The 22,036-nt window shown below is 33.9% G+C and overlaps 1 protein-coding gene across 9 annotated transcripts in view; it reads left to right on the top strand.

Moving 5' to 3' along the window:
- The window catches only part of Wdr62 (WD repeat domain 62), a 466,085-nt gene that overhangs the window by 65,306 nt on the left and 378,743 nt on the right, over nucleotides 1-22,036 (top strand). For all 9 annotated transcript variants that reach the window (XM_072525572.1, XM_072525571.1, XM_072525568.1 and 6 more), the window contains exon 2: nucleotides 11,444-11,739. In XM_072525572.1, coding sequence (XP_072381673.1) covers nucleotides 11,656-11,739 — 84 coding nt within the window. In that variant the 5' untranslated portion in view covers nucleotides 11,444-11,655. The remainder of the gene's footprint in view (nucleotides 1-11,443; nucleotides 11,740-22,036) is intronic.

The raw sequence follows: 22,036 nt of genomic DNA, 5'->3' as shown, positions 1-22,036 counted from the left end.
ATTTTTAAGACCCTTTATAGCATTCTCCACTTCTGATTTTAGAATAGAAGGGCCAGTATCATCATTGCTCAGTGTATACCCACTAGGACGGTCATCATTAAACAGTTGTTCCACATAAGTTTCCCAGATTCTAACTATTTTGTCGGGGTCTAGTTGTAGATTTCTATTATCATCGCATAGCCCTTTCGATAAAATATTGTAGCTTTTCTTTGTTGTGAGTTCCTTTATCTTCTTATGCATATTGTGATAGTCGTATACCTTTTCGCACTGTTCGATTTCTTCGCATCTCTCCGAGAACCATTTCTCTTTAGTTTTTCTTATCTCAGCTCTAATTCGTCTATGGGTTTCGCGGTATTTGGCAGTATCTTTAGTTTTATATATCCGTCTCTCTTCCATCATGTCAAGGATTTCTGCAGTCATCCAGTCTTTCTTTTTTCTCTTATCAGGTAGTAAAAACTTAGTGCTTGAAGTCCTAATCTCTTCTTTAATTTCACTCCACTTTTCCAGCGGTTCATTGTTATTTTTAAGGATTTTTGATATTTCGGTATTTAAATTCTCCTGCATCTGTTGTTTAATATTGTTGTTGGAAAGCTTCCTAATATCTAGCGTTTCGGGCTTGTTCTTTACATTTGGCTTTTTTTAACTTTACTTCAAACTTACATACCACCGGATTGTGGTCTGATGCTACGTCCGCACCCGGGTAAGTTTTTACGGCTTTGATGGAGTTTCTAAACCTGATTGGTGCAGCGATATAATCTATTTGATTTCTGATTATTTTACCAGGTGAGTCTGCCGGTGATTTCCAGGTATAGTCTACGGTGCAGGAGCTTAAAGAGAGTGTTAGTAAGTACTAGGTTGTGTTCTTGGCAAAATTGAACTAGACGATCTCCTCTTTCGTTTCTTTCACCAAGTCCGAAATTTCCCACTACCTTTCCTGTTTTGCCTAGTCCTACTTTCGCGTTGAAATCTCCCATTATAAGTGTTATTTCATTCTTTTTGGTTGCCTTAATTAAGATTTCTAGTTGTTCGTAGAAGTCTTCTATTATTGTTTCCTCTTTGTCAGCTGTAGGTGCGTATATCTGTATTATGTTCAAATCAAATGGGGACGCATACAGCTGTAAAAGAATCATTCGGTCTGATAGTGCAATGTAGGATTTTATTGACGATTTTAAACGAGGTGCAACGATTATTCCAACTCCATGATTGTGTTTAGGGGTATCGTTACCAGAGTAGTACATTGCATGGTCTAGGATATTACATTCTCCCGAGTTGGGCCAATGAGTTTCACTGATACCCATTATATCGATTTTGAGTCTCTTGACTTCTTTTACGATGTTATGTTCTTTGCCACTTTCGTACATACTTTTAACGTTCCAGGTGGCGATTTGTAAGCATCTCAATTTAGGTGTTTTACTCTTCAAAATTGTTTTGTTGTTGCAAGGATTTCGCATGATGTCGACCTGGGAGGCCTTGCATTCTGAGTTTAAGTATCCTCCCTTGCCGGATCTTGACTTCCGAAGTCCATGATCAGTAACATATTCCTTATCGAAAGCCATGATAATTTTCCTGGGGAAATCCATAGGGATCTTTAATGTAGTGGTTTCCCCTTGCCTTCTACATCCTTATGCCGTTGGCCAAATTTTGGTTCATTCGCCTTCAGAGCCGATTTCTCAACTCCAGGACAAAAGAGTGCCCTACCACTTACCAACTCATCTGCCCGAAGCCGTTGGTCAGCAAGTGGGGGATAGCTTATACCGGCAATTGCTCGGTAAAATTTTCGCCATATCTGGCTACCCTCACTTAGTTTAGCCTGCAGACCAATGCAGTTGCCCGGGGTGTGGCACGTGGAGCCATAAGTGAGAGTTAGCTGTCTTATGAGGACCAGTTATCAAGAACCATCTCCCGTCTATGACGCTCGATGTGGTCGTTCCGATAAAAGGTGCTACCTTTATAACACAACTCTACACCCCTGTTCCAGGTGTTCCGAGGTATGTCATACCCCGTACTAAACTAACGCAGGAAGTTAAAATTTTTAAATTTAATCATTTAAAATGGTTAATCTTGGTTTTTCAGTCCTAGTCTTAGATTTAAATGGTAAACATCATTTATCCAACATATTGCAATTATGCTAGTCAAAAAACACGAGTGAACAATACATACACTTAGATATTATGAAAAATTTTATTGACCACACACCTCTAAATAAACTTATAGCCTAAGATTCTACAAACTAAAGAAAAACATGTTCGCCAAAATACGGTGAAAAATAAAAAGTTATAATTCCTCAAAATTGTCGCAATTTGAACACGTCATGATTATCACGTAATGGTCTTGGCATGTATATAGCAACATTTTTTGAACCCCTTTCAACATTACTATGTATACTATCAAATTCGTTTTGGATATGTCCCTTTTCAAAGAAAAAGTAGGAAATTTTAATTGTATGTTTAGCAGCAAGATCTTTATACATTACAACAGCATTTCTGTTGAGATTTTGTCCCCCACTGTTGTCAGAAAAAAACACATTTCTTGTTTTCCTTCCAGATCCGTTTCTTCAATTAATTTTTTAACACAAGAAGTTAATTCATTGGATCCCCTCAGTCCTTTTATCTCATCCCACATGCAGTAATAACCTTTTTTTGTGATCATAAAAATACTCAGATTGTAAACAGAAATCTTTCTCCGATAATACAACTGAGATACATCTAAATGGGGCGTTTGAAGAACTTGTTGCATATCAAAAACTGCTGCAAAATAGGTATCATCATTCTCTTGAAAGCATCTTGTTCTTTAAATGGTCTTCAATTAAATCTTATATTTCATTTCGCTCTTCTTCATTGCTGTTTTTATGTTTTTCGCATAGGTCACACAAATCCCTTTCTGGTTTGAAGAATCCAAGGTTAAAATTTGTGTTAAATGAAGATCGATACATTGACAACTTCGTGAATTGTTGAATATTTTTATTCATACAGTCTTCTTTATATAAATCATACATTTTTGTAATATTTAGATTTAAATCTAAATATTGCCTTTATGTATATTTTTCGTAATAATGAATTTCTACCTTCGAAACATGATATGATCCATCACTGACTGTTTTGTTTTGTCAGATAATTTTGTAGCACAGACATTTTTTCCTCATTCATCTTCGCCAACTGTATTCAGTATTTTATCTCTTTTGAAAAATGCTGTTTTTACCATTTGATGTGAAAGACACAATGTATTCAGAAAAAACATTTTACAAACTCTTTCCCTCTTTTCAGAAGTACAAAGATAATAGAAATAAGACATAGACCTGCTTGATTGTTTTCTACTACTACCTGTCGACGTTTCTTCATCATCCTTATCGTCAACATTTACAGCGCAACATTTACAGCAACATTAGCGCAGTTATCAGTTTTAGAATTCCTTACTCTCGAGCGCATAATAGGCTTCTCCTCTATATTATTTATTTCAAAATCCTAAGGTATAGGCCAATAACAAAAATTACTATTTGCTAAAATGTAATTATAAAATTAACCTTTATAAACTAAAACGTAAGTTAATGAAATTAAACTATTTAATTGTACAAACAGGGACTATTAAAATTCTATTAATATTACTAATACTTACATTGTTGTGGCAGTGCCTTCATATACTTCTCACGACTCAACATAATTATATGAATTCCCAAACAGGGAAACAGGAAAAATAGATATTGTTTTTCGAGTACAATTTTTACTATTGATTTTGAGATATACTTAACACAATTGTTTACAAAATGTTTACATGTTTACAAAAACTAGACTAGTGCTGCCACGATCTGGCGAGTGCAGAACTAGTCTATCTCCAGATAGGCTAGTTCTGCACTCAGTATATTTGATTTAAATCAGCTCAGATTAGAAGAGAACTAATAAATGTTGAAATACACTACTTCTGCACCAACAAAATTAAGACAATGGACATAGACTACTTCAGTATTATTTGAAATGCTTAAATAATTTTAAACCAGGACTTACAATATTTCTGCAGTAATAGGCGAGCGGTTTACCCCTCAAAAGATGCTTAGAAATAGAATATACCGACTAAAATTCTTTTTGCATTTTTAATGCACCAAACGTTTTTTATTCGATTCTATATATTTTTCCAAGATGAAATGTATTTTTTTTTTAATTTTTACAAGTGGGCCGGCAATTGTTATTAACAAATAACTAATACAAAAAAGCAATTTCACCGAATTGCTTCGGAATCAATTTTTTTACGTGTATCTCATCAAAATAAACACTTTTTCTCTCTTGATAATTTTTCGAAAAATGCTTCCTTTTCGAGTTATTTGCATTTTTTTGTTGAAAAAATGCCTTAATTAGTGATTTTTGGGATTTTTTTTCTAAAAACTACTAAATGAATTGCAATTCTACAAATAGCTTTATAATCTTTAAACCGTCGAGTACAAGTTAGAATATTTTGACATTTCGAATATGCTTTTCGAGCAGTCTACCGCTAAGTGTGTACAGCGGTTGCGGCGATACAGGCGTGCGGCCCGTAGAAATGTTTGTTTAAATTTAAAAAATTAATTCAATACAAATATTACGTACAATTTATTAAAAAAAAGATATTTCTAATTATTTTTATTATACATATTATAATTAAAACAATTAAAATTAATTTTTTACAATGCTATTATAATGTAATGTTTCTTTTAATATACGTGGTGACTATATTATTGAATGTTTTATTACAGTGAAAGCATTAGCCTTAATTAACAGACATTAAGCAATATATAATTAATTTTCATTGAAAAATATAATAAAATTAAAATCTAATATTAATTATACATCGTTTTCATTGTCAATAATTTGAAAATTTTCGTCAACAGCAACAGGATTTCCATCTAATAAGCTCATTTCATTGTCTTCAATAAAGTCGTCTTTAACATTTTTACAATTCTCTGGTGTACATGCACATACTGCGCAGCATTCTAAATTATAGGAAATACAATTACAATTTTTTGTACAACATTTTCCGGTACATGAGCAGAAATACTTTTGTGACATATCTAAACTAGTTTCGCCTTCAAAATAATTAAAATCGAAACAATTATTTTCCATTGTCCAACCATGGGTTAATGGATCAAGAGATGAAATAATATTGTTTTTTGCTTGAATCCATTCATTTATTTGCCACTTTGCTCTTAAGTAATGTTGTAATAATGCTGGTTTCGAAGGTGGTAATTTATCATTAGATGCATTTTTTTTTAGCGCCTACAGCACCTCAACCGCTGTACACGCTTAGCGGGATACTCTCGAAAGGCTTATTCGAAATATTTGGGTTCACGTTTTTAGCGAGATAGAAACCATTTATTCTTGTCAAAATATTCTAACTTGTACTCGACGGCTTAGAGATTATAAAGCTATCTGTAAAATTGCAATTCATTTAGTAGTTTTTTAGAAAAAAAATCCCAAAAATCACTAATTACGGCATTTTTTCAACAAAAAAATGCAAATAACTCGAAAAGGAAGCATTTTTCGAAAAATTATCAAGAGAGACAAAGTGTTTATTTTGATGAGATACACCTAAAAAAATTGATTCCGAAACAATTCGGTGAAATTGCTTTTTTGTATAAGTTATTTGTTAATAACAATTGCCGGCCCACTTGTAAAAATTAAAAAAAAATACATTTCATCTTGGAAAAATATATAGAATCGAATAAAAAAGGTTTGGTGCATTAGAAACGCAAAAAGAATTTTAGTCGGTTGATGCTCTGCTTATAGGGATAAACCGCTCGCCTATAAGTACCCACTGTAACGAGGAAACTTTTCGTAAAAAAAACAGCAAACAGCCAATTTTGGACATAGACTAGTTCTAAGGCAGCGATTTCCTACTAAATGATCTAAGTTTACCTTTATAGTTTTGTCAAAATACAATTTTTTTCTAAATGAACTGTTTTTTCATTAAAACAGCCTATGATTCCATTAATTCGCACAGTACTGTATACATATCTTCTGATTGATTGCCTCAAGAATGTTGAAACACGTTTTACAATTACTTATTCTTTTGTATTTATTTTTAAATCTTAAGAACAATAACATAAATTCTACGAGTATATCCGGTTTAAAATTTGGCACGACCATTAATCTCCGTGAAATGTTCATTTTCTCAATTGCGATTTCAATATCGTTCGTGATCGTCTTCTTCATTCTTCAGTGAGTATATAGATTGTGGATACAAAGTATTACATTTGCAAAAATCAATTTATTTCTGATGGCTTTTTACTGTTATATAATGATAGTTGAAGTATTGCTATTAAACGTTTAAAGGTTGGAGTATTTTAAAAAATGTCGAGGTAATGATTATTAAGAGCATTAGATATTTCATCACAATTTTTTTTGTTTGATTAATAACATAAATGAACTCGGTGGTATGTCGATATAAACGACGACGATAAGTATTTATTGATTTGTATAGTTTATTACTATTACTTTCGTGTAGAAATGTCCGATTGCAGTTTTTTCCAAAATAAGAAAAAGTGGTACCGTAAATAGACAGTTTTGTCCTATCCCAGGGATTGTAAACCACAAATATTGAGGGGAAAACGGTATTCCACGTGGCGTTGGTTCCCGTCTTTAGATATTGTCTTTTTCTATTATGTATTTTCTATCTCTTCGCCGATGAAGAACGCTAGTCCACGTTCTGTCAGATCCCGGCGTTATACTAACGCAGATCCTGACCATTAATATATGAACACAAAACATAAAAATAGTCTGGCATCCTCAAATAGGTCGTCCCAGAAACGTATAATATAACTTAGTAAGATTAAATTATGGGAGATTGATGGAACTTTGTCTGATCTCCACCAATTGTCGGGGGAAAGCTTATTAAATTCCTTTCCGCTGCGTGTACAGTACCAAATATTTTAGGACCATGGACCGTTAAAGAGTTTTCTTCGATATATATATAAGCAAACTTCACGGCGATGATTCTTACATATGTGTTTGGTTTGATAGGGTTGTACTTAGAGAAAAATAAAGCGTAATCAATCGATACTACACATTTAATAACTAGAGAATATTTACAAAATCACTATTACTAATTAAAGAGTTTGCTTAGGCGCTTAGGTGCAAAGTACGGCACACAGCCGCACATCGGCTCTCAACTTGAGACACACAATCACATCTGCGATAGTTTTTGGCTTAAACCAAATCTTAAGGCGGCTACAGATACAACTGCAAGCTTGTCCAGCATGCTTGTTCAATCTTTTTGTACAAGTATGCACAATTTGCCTTTGGCACCACACGTACAAGCATGTTTGTACGAAATCTCGAATAAAAAAGCGTGCGGTTAACCTTTTTGAGATCACTAGTCATGACGAAAATTACTCAAATGCTACTTCACAAAGCAATACAACGGACGCCAACTTGTTTAAGCTTGAAAATATTGGGTACACACGTACCGTATTGCTTGCGCAAGCACGCTTAGTTCAAGCATGCATAATTAAGATCCTTAATCCTCAAGCCGCTTGTACAGTTACAAAGACATTTCCCTACAGACACTCAAGCGTGCTTGTACTTCTTCTTCTTTCAGTACCCTGTCCGATTATCGAACGTTGGCCATCATATTGGCAATAATAACTTTGTTTACGGCGGCTCTTAATAAATTAGCGGTGGTCTCTTGATACAATTCTCGGAGATTTCGGAGCCAGGATGTTCTTCGCCGGCCTGGGCCTCTCCTTCCGGCGATCTTACACTGTATTATGAGATGTAGAAGGTTATACCTCTCTGGATGTCTCATTACATGACCGAAATATTGTAGCATTCGAATTTTTATCATTTTTGTTATTTCTGTGCTCTTTTTCATTCGATGTAAAACTATTTCATTTCTTATTCGATTAACCCAACTTATCCGCAATACTTGTCGATAAATCCACATCTCAAAGGCCTCTAATTTTTTCATTAATGTCTCTGTAAGGGTCCAGCTCTCCATACCATACAGCAATGTGGAGAATATTTAGCAGCATAATAATCTGACTTTAAGGTTTAACGTAATATCTCTATTAATTAGAATTTTCTTTCATTTATAGAAGGCGGCTCTGGCTTTTTCAATGCGTATTCTTATTTATTTATATCCCAGTTATCGTTAACGTTTGCACCCAAGTAAGTAATATTGTGGACACTTTCTAACTCTAATTTGCTGACAACCATAAGTTTTGTCTTAGAAGTATTAAGTTTTAGCCCATATTCATCACATGCTTCGGTTACCCTGTTTATAAGTCGTTGCAGGTCTTCTTTATTAGTGGCAATAAGTACCGTGTCATCTGCATATCTGAGATTGTTGACATTAATTCCGTTGATTTTAATGCCTGTATCTTCAACTAAGGCTTCTTTGAAAATAAATTCGGAGTAGATATTAAAAAGTAGAGGTGATAGAATACATCCTTGCCTCACTCCACGTTGTATTTCTACTGCTTCCGTCATGTTGTGTCCAGCTCGTATGTTTGCACATTGATGCCAATACAAATTTTTGATAATACGGAGGTCTCGGTCATCAATTCCCACCTGTTGCAAGACACCTATAAGTTTGTCATGGTTTACTCGGTCAAAGGCCTTTTCGAAGTCGATAAAACACATATATACTGATTGTGCTATATCCCTACATCTTTGAACCATGACCTGCAAACTGAAGAGTGCTTCTCTGGTTCCGAGGTTGTTTCTGAAACCAAATTGTGTTTCACTTAGTTGTACTTCTATTTTGTTGTAAATTCTCGAGTGCAGTATTCTTAGGAAAATTTTCAGTACATGACTCATCAGACTGATAGTGCGATGATCGCCACACTGTTTGGCATTTATTTTTTTCGGTATCATTACAAATGTTGACAGTAGCCAGTCTGTTGGTATATGTCCTGTTTCGTATATTTTATTAAAGAGGCTTAGAAGAGAATACTTGCCTTTATCGTCGAGCAGTTTGATTATTTCGCTTGGAATTTCATCTGCACCGGTTGCTTTCCTATTCTCTGATAGCTTTATAGCTCTTTCCATTTCATCGAGTGTTATGTTTGGACCAGTCGATATGTTTTTGATTTGAATTTCTGTTCTATCGTCATCAAACAGCTCCTTAATATATTCTTTCCACTTCTCTAATCTGTCTTGTTCATTGACTATAATATTTCCGTGTTTATCAAGTAAACTACTTGCAGTTGATCTATATGTTCCAGTTATTTCTTTCACCTTTTTGTACATATTAAACGTGTCATTATTTTTCTACAGTTCTTTTATTTCAAGACATTTGTTGCTGTACCATTTTTCCTTTGCATCCCGGATTTTCCTTCTGATTTCTTTATGAATTTTATTGTATTCTTCAGTGTTTTTATTTTTCTGTTTTCTCCTGCTTTCCATTAATCCCAATATTTCATCAGTCATCCATTGTTGTTTGCGATTATTAATAATTTTATACTTTTTAGTTGTTTCTTGCATAATGCTTTTGACATGATTCCAGTGGTCTTCGACGTTATGTGTTTCTTTCGATTTTTCGAACTTCTTTTTTATCTCTTGTGTAATTTCATGACTATTATTTTGGATACAGTCAGTGTTTAGTCGGTTAGTCGGTTGTTGGCGTTTTACTATTTTAAGTTTGAGTTTTATGTCACTGATTAATAAGTTATGATCTGAGGGGACATCGGCTCCAGGTAGTGTTTTATTTATTTTGATTGAATTTCGGTACATCTCGTTAATTGTTATATAATCGATCTGATTTCTTATGATCTTTTCTTTAGTATCTGCTGGTGACTTCCAAGTATATAAATGACGCTTGGGTAGTTTGAAGAATGTATTTGTCACACAAAGATTGTTCTCTACGCAGAATTCTACAAAACGGTCTCCTCTATCATTACGTTGTCCAAGTCCAAAATTCCCTACATTGTTTCCTTGTCTATCTTTTCCTACTTTGGCATTGAAGTCCCCCATTATTATAGTAATGTCTTTGTTTTTCAGCTGCCTCATTACCTTCTTTATACCGTCATAAAAATTCTCTATGTCATCTTCACTACTGCTTGCTGTGGGCGCATAAACTTAGAATACAATAGAATACATCGTGGTCGTCTATGTTACATTTACCAGTCCCTGGCCACCGCATTTCGCTTATCCCAAGAACTGGTATATTGAGCCTTATCATCTCACGTATGGTCTTTTGTATCTTACCTTTTGTATCTTACCTAAGCTCGTAGAGACTTCTCACATTCCATGTGCCTATTCTGATACCTGATTTTATTCTGATTTCTTTTTCTTTATCACATTGATTTCGCTGGATAACGGCCTGGGAAGCCCTGTGTGCTTGTCTTCTCCTGTCGGATCTTGGTGTCCGATGACCATGATCAGTATACCTTTTCTTATCATATGATAGTGCCATTATGATTGAACTAGGGAATAATAGTGGGGTGGTTTCCCGTTGCCTTCCCCATCGTAGTATCACAATCATTTAAACTGCTCCAGTCATGCTTGTGATAGCCCAGTTTCAAGCCGATCCAGGATTATTTCCTGTAGTACATGTAGTGATTCTATATAATCCCTAAAATCAAGGGATTGCCACTTCTGCCATCCACACCGTACCGAAGGAATTCTTCTCCGCCGTGGCTGCCGTTGTGGACTTCATCCGTGACCCTGGACAAGGGACCCTAAGCATTTTCCCTGATAGGACTATCCATAGTACAAAAAGATTTAACAAGCATGCTGGACAAGCTTGCATGTGTGTCTGTAGCCGCCTTTATCTAAAAGGGTCAACAAGCCGGCGTCGGTTTAACTCTAGGCCCTTATAAGGTATTTATGACACTAATATTTTGAGGCAATAAGTACAGTCTGTCACATAAGAGTCTCGGTAATATTTGTGAAATTGAAAAATAAATTAATTTTAATATAACTTTTTGTTTTTACAACAGAGGTTATAAGATGAAGATTACCTACACAAGTGTATACAATGTAGCAATCTTATTTGCTGGCGTGGCAGCAGAAAAGTATCCAATAATTGTAGTATAATAATGAAGGTCCATGTTTATAATTGATAATAATTACTAAAAATCGTCCTGTTTACTTCAGTTTAAGTTTTGTTAATATTTTTGTAAGTATCTCTGTGTTAAAAAAATTTCAGAATATTAGTATCAGTAGTTTCTTTTATTAATAAAAATATAAAATTATGCCCCCAAAATAAAAATAAATGTTTCTATGTAGATATTTTTACGCCTGGTTCCTAAGACCGTATTATGTTTTCCATTATGCACTATAGACATGTTTCGGTTTAAGGATTAAAACAGCGTCCACTTCGGAAGTCAAAACGTGAAGAGAGTTTTTGGGTTTTTCTCCAAAGATATTGATATACTTGTTGAAAGCTATTATGTATCAAGGAAATATTTTCCCAATAATCAACCAACACATTTTTATACGATATTGTTTACTAACAATTTATTTTTCTATTGTTTCAGATGATCTAATCAACTCATCAAACAAACAATGAATCAATCACCGAACGTCGCCGAGATGATTAAATATTAAATTGAAATTCAAATTTTTATCCCGTCCTCTTGTAATAATGTAGCACGAAAACAAATTTTTTAAAGTAAAAATATATAGTGTGAGTGTTAAAATTTCGAGATTCCTGCCGAGTGGTTAATATTTGTGTTTGTAAAAGTGAGCGATGGATGAATTCGACGGACCTGGGAAAGTTATTCGAGCTAGGAATTTGAAGAGGGGAAAAGTTGAGGAGAGGATCACTGATAGGGTGAGTTTTTACTTTTAATTTGAACTGTTTCGTACAGTTCTTGAAATGTATATACTGGGTGTGCCAAAAGAGAAGCAAGACGGTCGAATATCTCGCGAAATTTACATCGGATCGAAAAACTGAAAAATACGTAATCAATATTTTTCAAAAATCTATCGAATGACATCAAACACGGTCCCTCACCCCACACCTTGGGTTTAGGGATGGGGACAACTTTGGAATCTTAAGTAAAATACCCATTTTATATTACGGATCTAATACCCTAGGAAAATTGTGGAAACGGTTTAATATCACGAGAAATACACTGCTAAATGAAAAACCAAAAAACACAAGTTTAACATTATTCGAAAATCTATCGATTGACAGTAAACACGACTCCCCCACCCTGTACGGATTTGGTGGGAGGCAAGTTTAAAATCGTAAATTAAAAACCCCATTGTTTTATTGCAAAACCAGATTGTACGTGAAAAAGTAAACAATGTGTTATCTGAATTTTTTTCGATTCGCGATAGATGGCGCTGTAGTTGCAGAAAAACAAATACAGATCAGAAGTCTGAAAACTAATTTTTATGCTACTGAATACAGTTGTTTATGAATTTTTGCAGAATCCGAATCTGCAATGAAAATGGTTGTTTCTATTTAAGATTTTAAATATGTATACAGTTGTGTTCGGTTTTAAAAAAAATATTTAATATTACATATATTATATTATTATATTATTATTAAAACATGTATATTTAGCTAAAACTTAAATACAACTTAACTTTTACCAGAAAACGTCAACGTGACACCTCGTCACATGCCAATTACCTTTATATAGTAATCACTTCTATCTATCTAATTAGCCTTTTTCTGTCCATCTTTGGACATAGGCCTCCCCAATCCTTTTCCATTCTTCTCTATCTGTCGCTACAGTCATCCACCTAGAGCCCTCGTGCTTCTTGATATCATCTGCCCATCTTATTTGGGGCCTTCCTCTGCTTCGTTTATATTCCCACGGTCTCCAACTTATAAGAGTTTTGTTCCGGTCTTCTTTTTGTCTTATCTTGTGTCCGGCAAATCTCCATTTCAATTTTACAACTTCCTCACTTTTGTTTTCTCTCTTATCCACTCGTTTCTCTTTTTATTCATTAGTCTTGTGTGCAACATTTGTCTTTCCATTGTCTTTTTATTGTCATGGGTTTTTATGATTTTATCCATGTTTGCTTTTGTAAATGTCCACGTTTGGGAACCATAAGTGAGAACAGGGATTACGCATTGATTGTATACTTTGGTCTTAAGATGCTGTGGATATCTTTTGTTTTTAAGAATGTAGCTTAGTTTGCCAAATGCTAGTAATCACTTAGTCTGCATTATTTTAGAATTTTCCGGAATCTTCTTACCATTCCTAGATTCTGTGGTCTGGTCCGTTCTAGTGGCCGCTGTCACGCTAAGATGAAATATTCAACACCTGTGCTGAAATATCACGGTTTAGGTTAGTTCGAGACACTAACTAAGTTTAGGCATCGAATCGCACTGTTGCTTTTTGTTGGAGATATAATTTTGAGATTAGTCTTATATCCTTACCCTCGAGTCTTGATGTTTTTAGGATATCCATTATTTCCCATGTGGTACTTTGTCAAATGACTTCTCGAAACCGATGAAACATGCATACACATCGCAGTTAACATCCCTGGCTCTTTGTATAAGAATTCGCAAACTGAAAAGTGCTTCCTTCGTTCCGATTCCTGCTCTGAATCCAAATTGAACTTTACTTAGGTGTTCTTCTAATTTGGTGTAGGTACTAATTAGTCTAATGTAGTGGCGTCATGTAATTTGTTTGATTTGGCTATTTCTGTCCAATTATCTCTCTAATGTGCGTGTTGTTTTGCTTCGGAGAATGAGTAACCAGTCATGTCCAATATGGATCTTATTCGCACCTGTCCTGCATATTTACAGTAACGTTCCCTATCAGCCATTGGGATGCACCGTGTCGGGTTTGCGGACTTCCCCCGCCCAGTCCGCCTTCCGTGAAGTACTGAAAAGCTCCTACTCAGTTCAGAGCTCTTCCCCTACGCAAGCTAGAACCAGCACGGTACTTTATTGCAACTAGGTTCAAATCAGACTTAGTGCGAGATTGTTAACTGTAGTACCAAGCCATGAGGACATTGTATAAAATGTGGCGGATCATCTGACCAAGATTGCAACATCACATCTTTGTGGAGCCCCAAAAAAGTTTTATTAAATGCAAACTAGAAAACTGGCTAAAAAACTAGAACTAGTACTCCAGGTGATCATATCTTTCAATCTTTCTCCATTGTTATATAGCTATATTATCTAGAATAATATTATTTCTTTAGAAAGTCCAAGGGGATCAAAGATTCGCAGAGTACCTGTTATTCACACACAGTAGCGCTGTCCATTTCTCCAAGGAAGTATCTGGTCCAAATGCTTTACCTTCATTTTTTGTACTGTTTGATCAAACTTCCTCGTTTTTTTCCTTTTCCCCTACGTTAGTCCTATTCTTTATTTGTCAAATTGTATGTTTTTTTTTGAGAGAAATTTGACTTTCTATCTTAAAAAAATGGGTTTAGAGCATGCATATCATCTCAAGCATCTTCATAAATGCAAGATCTAGTTCACCATATATCGCTTCCTATCCTCTTTTGGATTGACGATTATGTGTATTACAACTAGTTCATATTATTAATATTTCCGTTGTTGAAGTATCTCTAAATATATCTTGTAATTGATCTCAGAAAACTTTTCTTTCAAGTTCTCCCATTTCGACTTGAAGGATATAAATCTACACACTACATTCAGTATTTATCTATGATGTACTGATATTATCCTGTTACTCGTTCTCACAACTTCTACCACATTCCCTTTCATTTTTTTTATCGGATATGACACATAAGTACTTCATTTCTGGTGTTATTTTTCTCTACATACTACATACAAGTATATAGCTACAACAAGTAAGTCTAACCTTCATCTAGTTGTATCGCACCTTGTCTTTCCACTCGTCTATTGGATGCAGTCAATATATACTCTTTTTTTAAACATCCCACCAACACCACGTTCTTTTCTGTTATTTTGTCTTATATCTAACAACATCCTTGTGTGTTTATTAAAAGAATGTGCTTCATCAATTTCTTCAAAATATGCCTTTCAGCTCCTAATAAAATTGAATTCACATAATAGGTACACAAAACCAAACTTATATGGAATCACCATGGATTTTAAACTAATATTTATTTCTTTTGAAAAAACTTGTTGATGCGAAGAATAAAGGTTTTTAGTTTAAAGGTTTTAGTTGTAAATTAAACGAAAATAAATAAACTTACTTTTGCGCTCAAAACGAAAATATGCCTATGTGGGGTTAAAGCATGTTCAAAGAGGAAAGATTTTTCTTCTTGTGGAACAAGGAATGCCTCAGAGGGGTATAGCGGCAGTGGTAGGTTTAACACAGGGCGTTGTGTCAAAAACTAATGTTAGGTATCAGGAATTAGCAACGCTTAAGAATAGACTAAGAAAAAGTCGCTAAAAAGTAGCAATGGCTCGCCACGATTGTTTCATTGTCCAAGTAGCTATAGCTATTGTTTCTGGTGAAACAATAAAAAAAACTTCGTACGTAAGGACTGTTAGACAGCAGTAGAGAGTTATCCAGGCAGCTAAAGATTGATCGCCTAAATTGGTGTCTTCAAAACCAAAACTGGAACATTGAAAATTGGCAAAATGCGCTATTTTCAGACAAAACCAGGATTTGTGAAAAATCAGATGACCGACGAATTCGTGTACTTAAAGGGCGAGGAACACAAGCAAAAACGAAAATTGATAGATCTGTTCACATATATAAAGAAGGAAGTGTCATGTTCTGAGGAGGCATTATGGTCAGTATAAAACCCCTCTAATTTCCATCCAACCAAGTTTAACAGCTTGTAGGTATGTTGATTTGGTTCTAAAACCTGTATTTAGGCTCTAGAAAGGTGCAACGGGAGAAAATTTAATTTTCATGCATTATAATGCACCTCCAGATACCAGAAGAGTGACTACACAGTTCCTTGAAGCAGAAGATATCACTGTTGTGGAGTGGCCTGCTTGCTCAACCGACTTTAACCATATAGAGCAATTGTGGCATATGCTTAAAAGAAGAATTAGAGCTCGCCGGGAGAATCCACAAAAAACTGCGCAGCTAGTACAGGTGTTCTTGAAGCATGGAACAAACTACCACAACAAAATGTTGACAATTTGTTTAGGAGCATGCCCACGCGAATTCAAGCTTGAATAAAGGCCATATGACACTATGCATTTTCTTGTATCATTTCTTATATCGTTTCTGATATAGAAAGTTATTTATGTTTTCTTGTATCGTTTCTTGCATGTACATTTGTGCTCTGTATGACATTATGCAAGTTCTTTTACCGGAAATTGTATGTGATTCGGCACATGATTGGTCGAAATTTTGACACATATAAAAATAGAACTGCAGTACCTGAGGACCCCAAGCCAAATGCTACTGATTATTTTTTAAAATACTGTGGTTCAAAAATTAAAGAAATAAAATGTCCCAATATTAAAACTAAATTGGAAACCACAATTTTTGAAGATATTCAACAGGCTGTAATGGAAGACAGAAATAATAAATAATTTAGTTGTAATAATTTATTTGTTTTTTTTTTACAAATTACGTGTTTGAATGGCATGCTCTTGAAATTCTACTCTCTTATTTGGAGATATAAAATAATCTTTAAACTCATCACGAATGATTAAATCGGTTATGTATTGTTTTTAGTAATACATCTCCTCCTACTTTCAGTAGTTCCGATGCTATTTGATCCAATTCCTGTGATTTATTCTTTTTCAATTTAGCTATTGCTGTTCTAATCTTGGTTATTGTTGGTGGGCACTTTTCTCTGATGTCTGCTTGGTCTAACTGTATATCAAAGTTCTCCTCCAGCCGGCATTATGACAGAAGTTTTACGTTTTTGCGCACAAATTGGCGCATTTCTTGTACAAGAAACTGCAGCGGACACAAATTCTTGTATCGTTTCTGATATAAGAACTTATACGCTTGTATGACACTATCCATTTTTTTGTTATATCAGAAACGATATAAGAAATGATACAAGAAAATGCATAGTGTCATACGGCCTTAAGAACTAGGGTGGTTACACTGACTATTAAAAAAACATAAATAAATAAAAATAACGTAAACATTAGTCGTTTCACACTAAAATTTTGTATTTTACTGACTTAAAAACAAATAGTTTTAATTTGTTATTTCAAGAGTTTATCGTTTTCTTTAATTTTTATGTATTGGTGAATAAACTGCTTTAAAATGAATATTCTTTGAGTTTTCGCTTAAAATAATAAGAAATATCAGATGATTCCACATAATTTTGGTTGTGTGTACATATATAAATATCATTTACTCGTACTTTTGGGTTTTTACTTTAAAAAATGTGATCCACTTTAAATGTATTCAGATTTAAACGTTTCAGCAGTTTGTTCAATTTAGGTTATACTGCTTTATTTTCTAAATTCCTTTATTTATGAATGAATAAGTGTAAAACGGTTCAATGGTTTTCACTGGCACAGAAAACATGTCGCAATATGTGTAATAAAATAAGGTAATCTAATATGTTAATAGTTTTTGTAAGGTAATACTGTTATGCATGTGAAACATGTACGACTTCATTCCACACCGACAATAAGATATCTATATCAGGAACTAAATCGATGAACAAGAATGCTTTTTCTTCAAAAGGGTATCGAATTTTAGTGTTTACTTCATTTTCAGTGTATGAGACTTGACAATGTGCACTCATACATAACTTTTCTCATAAATATTTATGTTATGGATCGATACCTTTGCTTTTGTACCAATATATTCACGTATCCACTGTTTGATTATGCCTAAAAACACCTGGGTATTATCTGTCATTAACTTTGAAAATTAAAAGTTTGTTAACCTATGAGCATTCATTATTATAGTTTTGGTGCTTAGAATTCATACTTTTATTGAACGTTAGAACAAGCGACAATTATTACAGAATAATTATATTATTGACTCTTTAAAAATAATTTTGTATATTCGATAATAGGCCGGGGATGATAATTTTTGACAAAAAAAAAGATAGTATCAGGATGGAATCCATTGTAAAAGGAAGAAAATGTAACGAAAATTAAAGGAAAATTAAATAATTTTCGGGTAATCTGAAGTCGGGTAGTGAAAGATGAGTTTTTAAGAGTAAAAACTTTAACGAGTCCAATGGCAAATTTGATAATAAAAAAATCTACAACTATTGTATATAAGACACTTTTTTCACATAACCTCAAAATTTATGCCAAAAATTCGAATAACGCGAGTTTTTGGTTTTTTATTTTTATCATCGACAAAAAAAATTCACGAAATTTCTTGAAAACTTTCCTAGCTAAGATCATACTTATTCCCGGCATTCCACATACCAAGTTTTAATTTAAAAATGGTATTGTCACAGTTTCGTCTTGTTTCGTTTTTTAATTTCCTAAAAGTTTCTGTGGTCTTGATGCTAATTTTCTCCCCTGTCGTGTCGTGGATGACGGATCTTGGTATCCGACATATATGATCAGTAAGAATATTTTATTGTTAAATAGCCATAATGATCGTATCCATGTGAATCTTTAACATAGTGGCTTCTTACATTCTATAGACCGTCTAGAAAGTATCCGGAAAAAAGAAAGCAGAATTATAATTTTACGGTATTTATTTCTATCACTTGAAATTTAAAATTACAACAAATAATTCATCTCATTTACTTATACAACCTTCATATAAATCTGAACACTTAACTAAACGTCCAGGTACACCCGAAACTAGGTCAAGGACATAATTTTCGGTAATGGTGTTCCAGGCATGTAAAATTGACCGAATCAAACCTTCTTTATTTCGTGCCGCTGCTCGTTCCACTTCAATCTTCTATCAGTCCCCATATGTTTTCAATGGGGCTAAGATCTGGAGATGCTGCTTTAAACGGAATTTTTGCAAATTAGTGTTCTTGCATCCAAGCTTAAGTATAAGCAGAAGTATGGCATCTTGCATTATCTTGCTGAAAACGCCACCCCTATGGATATAAAACATGAGCCGTTTTAAGAAGAAAACCGTTTAGGATGTCACAATATTTCGCACTTCAACAGTACCATTAACTATACAGAGAGGTGTAGCACCACGCTGAGATATTGCTCCCCAAACCATTATTTTAGTGGGAAATTTGGAAATTTGAACGGTAACATTTTCTCTTGATAGGACTTTTAGATGATTTGCACCAAGCTATATATTTCATCAGATATAAAGACATTATTAAAATTATCTTCTCGAAGACGTTGACAAAAATCTATTCTTCGTTGCCTTTGTAGAGGTGTCATTGTAGGGATTTTTTTTGGATTTATTGATATGTAACCTTCCTGTTTTAGTGACATGCGGGCAGTTTCTGGGCACACTTTTATTCTTCGGTAATTTCCAAATATGTTAGCTAATTTTCGATACCCTAGGCGCGGATTGTGTCTTCCTAAAGCCACTACAGCATTTAAATTGTTTCCGCGAATCTTACGCGGTCTACCCGAAACTGGTCTATGTCTCATATCTTTGCCATTTTTTATCCTCTTAATTGTCTCATACACTGCATTTTTTCCGAGTTCAGTCAATTGCACTAATTTTTTAACGTTTCGGACACCGTTTGTATACAAATATTCCACCACTTTTCTTTTTTCTACTTGCGACATTATTTCGCGAACCTTAAGTCTGTTTACAAACAACAATATTTGACAGATGGTGTTGTCATGCCATTTTGTCCATAACCTACTATCGGCACAACCTACTTGATTCATTACTTTTGTCTTAAAATTTTACAAAAAGGAAATCTATTAAAATTAGGAAAAATATAAAATTCCGGATACTTTCTAGACGGACTATATATCCTTATGACCTTGACTAAAATATAGCGTCTCCGTCTTTAGGTGCCTTTACATTTGTTGGCTGTTCCAGTAACCGAATTATTCTTTTACTGTTTACCCTACTTTTAGTATCCATTTTCAATAGGTATTTTACATTAACTTTCAGTATGTTTATGAGAATTGAAGGTTGGCTTGTCTCGGGATCTCCCGAAAAAACATATTTATTCCAATAAATGACCGTTTTCGAGTGTAATGTTCCCCGTCACAACGGATTTGCTTGAAAATTTTGATGTAGGTTCCTCTTACCCTCTACTTCTCTTTTGGATTTGAGCCCAGGGTTGCTTTTACTTAGGTGGTCAAAGCCACCCCTTCTCGGGGTGAAGAAACATACGTTAAAATAAGTCCGGAAATGCATAAATTGACTTTTTAAAAAGCAAATCAAGTCAATACTTTTTGAGTTTAATTCAAAAAGTAATTACTTATCGAAAAAAATATTCCTAGCAAAAATGTAGTTTATAAAAAAACAAAATAAATTATGTACTTATGAAGCCTGTAGACCCAGCAGAAGCAGAGTTGTAGCTCATGAAAAATACGTTCTTATTTATCAAATTAAATCGAATATTATAACCAAAAAAATTGAAGCACTTTTCGGGGAAAACTTGTCGTTACCGCTTTACAGTTTACTTTGTTTATGCATTGTTTATATGATCTGTAAGTTTGACCGGTTCAAAGTGCTTATTTTTCAAAAAAATTGGTTTTAAAGTTAAAGAATTTTTTTTTAAATAACTGAAAAAGTATTAGTGTTAAGAAAAATCTTAAAGAGTAAAAAAATATAGGTTTTGCTTTTCTGAAACTTTGTGGTTTACTTTTTGTTTTCTGTAAGACAAAAATTGGTGAAAAAGATATTGCTGTTCAAAGTTTGCATTCACTCGTGATTAGTGACTCGATTATTTATTTCGGTGTAGTCCCCACCTCATCAGTCGACTCGGGCTTGATACCAATTTAAATACTGATACTATTCAAATACTAATATTTGCACATTTCGACAGCCCAGAGGACAGAAAAACGATTTATTAAATTGTTTACTTCTTCACCAGCAAAGCAGGTGGTACCTCTGTGCGCTAACCACTGACATGGGAAGTTTTTTGGAGACATTAGTTGGACCGTCCGATTTAAATTGGTATCAAGCCCGATTCCTAGTGATGAGGTGGGGACTACACCGAAATAACTGTTATATCGCTCTTCGGTCTATTGGGACAGATTCAAACACAGAAGGTTTGACTAATTTGTGCTCCAAACGCCATAATATATGACTTGTATATCATATATATATATATATATATATATATATATATATATATATATATATATATATATATAAACTTTATACATACTAGTTCTCTTTTGTAGCATTTCTTTTCCCGGCATGCGTTTTTCCTTCAAATAGCTTTTCTTATAATATTCCGTCCATAAATTGCAAAAGTGCAGGCTACATTTACAGACTAATAAATTTTTCCTTAGATCTTACGATGAATTTTTATTTCTGGATATTTTATTTACGTGCATTCATACAGTCCTGTAGTGGCCTAAAAGTTGGTATCTCTTTATACTTTATCGAACCGTTTACTTATCGGTCATTACACGTATATGTTGACATTGTGGAAAATTTGTATTTATTTTAAACGATTCCACCGTATTGGAATAACCACTATATATTCGTTTTCTAATGCAAAAAATTGGGCTGGAATATTTTGTTTTTTAATTACTGTGCCTTAGTTGTCAATTTTAAAAGATATCACACTAAAAGATCACTTTATTCATCATTTCAGTTGTAGACATTGGCCATTGGAAAAAATACATTATTTAAGCTAAACCTACAGAAAGGGCAGATTTTTATCAACTATACTAGATAAGATGTCATTTAAAAGTCATACTCGGAAGTATTTTAGGATTTATTAAAGGAAGGACGTCCTTTATAATAGAAAACTACGGTTTAAAGGCAATAAAAAAAATACCACAATGATTGGTTGTAATGAAAATTACATATCTAATAACAAATGTTTGACGCTTCAATTTCCACTCCGGAAATCGTTTTCAAAAAATGGTTATTATACAAATTCTCAAAAATGTATAACCAAAGATTTTGTTATTGGTTATGTCATTTCAAAATTGACATGCATATGGAAACAAACAACATGCTTATGGTTGAAGGTGGTATTCTTACCCTAGGAATATCAAATTCTGAATGTTTTGTGTATTTTTTGTTATGTTTGTGTAAAAAAATGTGTCGTAATTGTGATTGAGTACATAAATTGAGCAGAAAATAGATTTGTGTTTATGTGTATGATGTGCTGCATATGTGTGTAAGATTGTAGATGATGTT

Source organism: Diabrotica undecimpunctata, chromosome 3 (genome assembly GCF_040954645.1).
Source record: "Diabrotica undecimpunctata isolate CICGRU chromosome 3, icDiaUnde3, whole genome shotgun sequence".
NCBI lineage: Eukaryota > Metazoa > Arthropoda > Insecta > Coleoptera > Chrysomelidae > Diabrotica > Diabrotica undecimpunctata.
The sequence above is the reverse complement of the archived record's forward strand: the minus strand, read 5'-3'. Positions and strand labels throughout refer to the sequence as shown.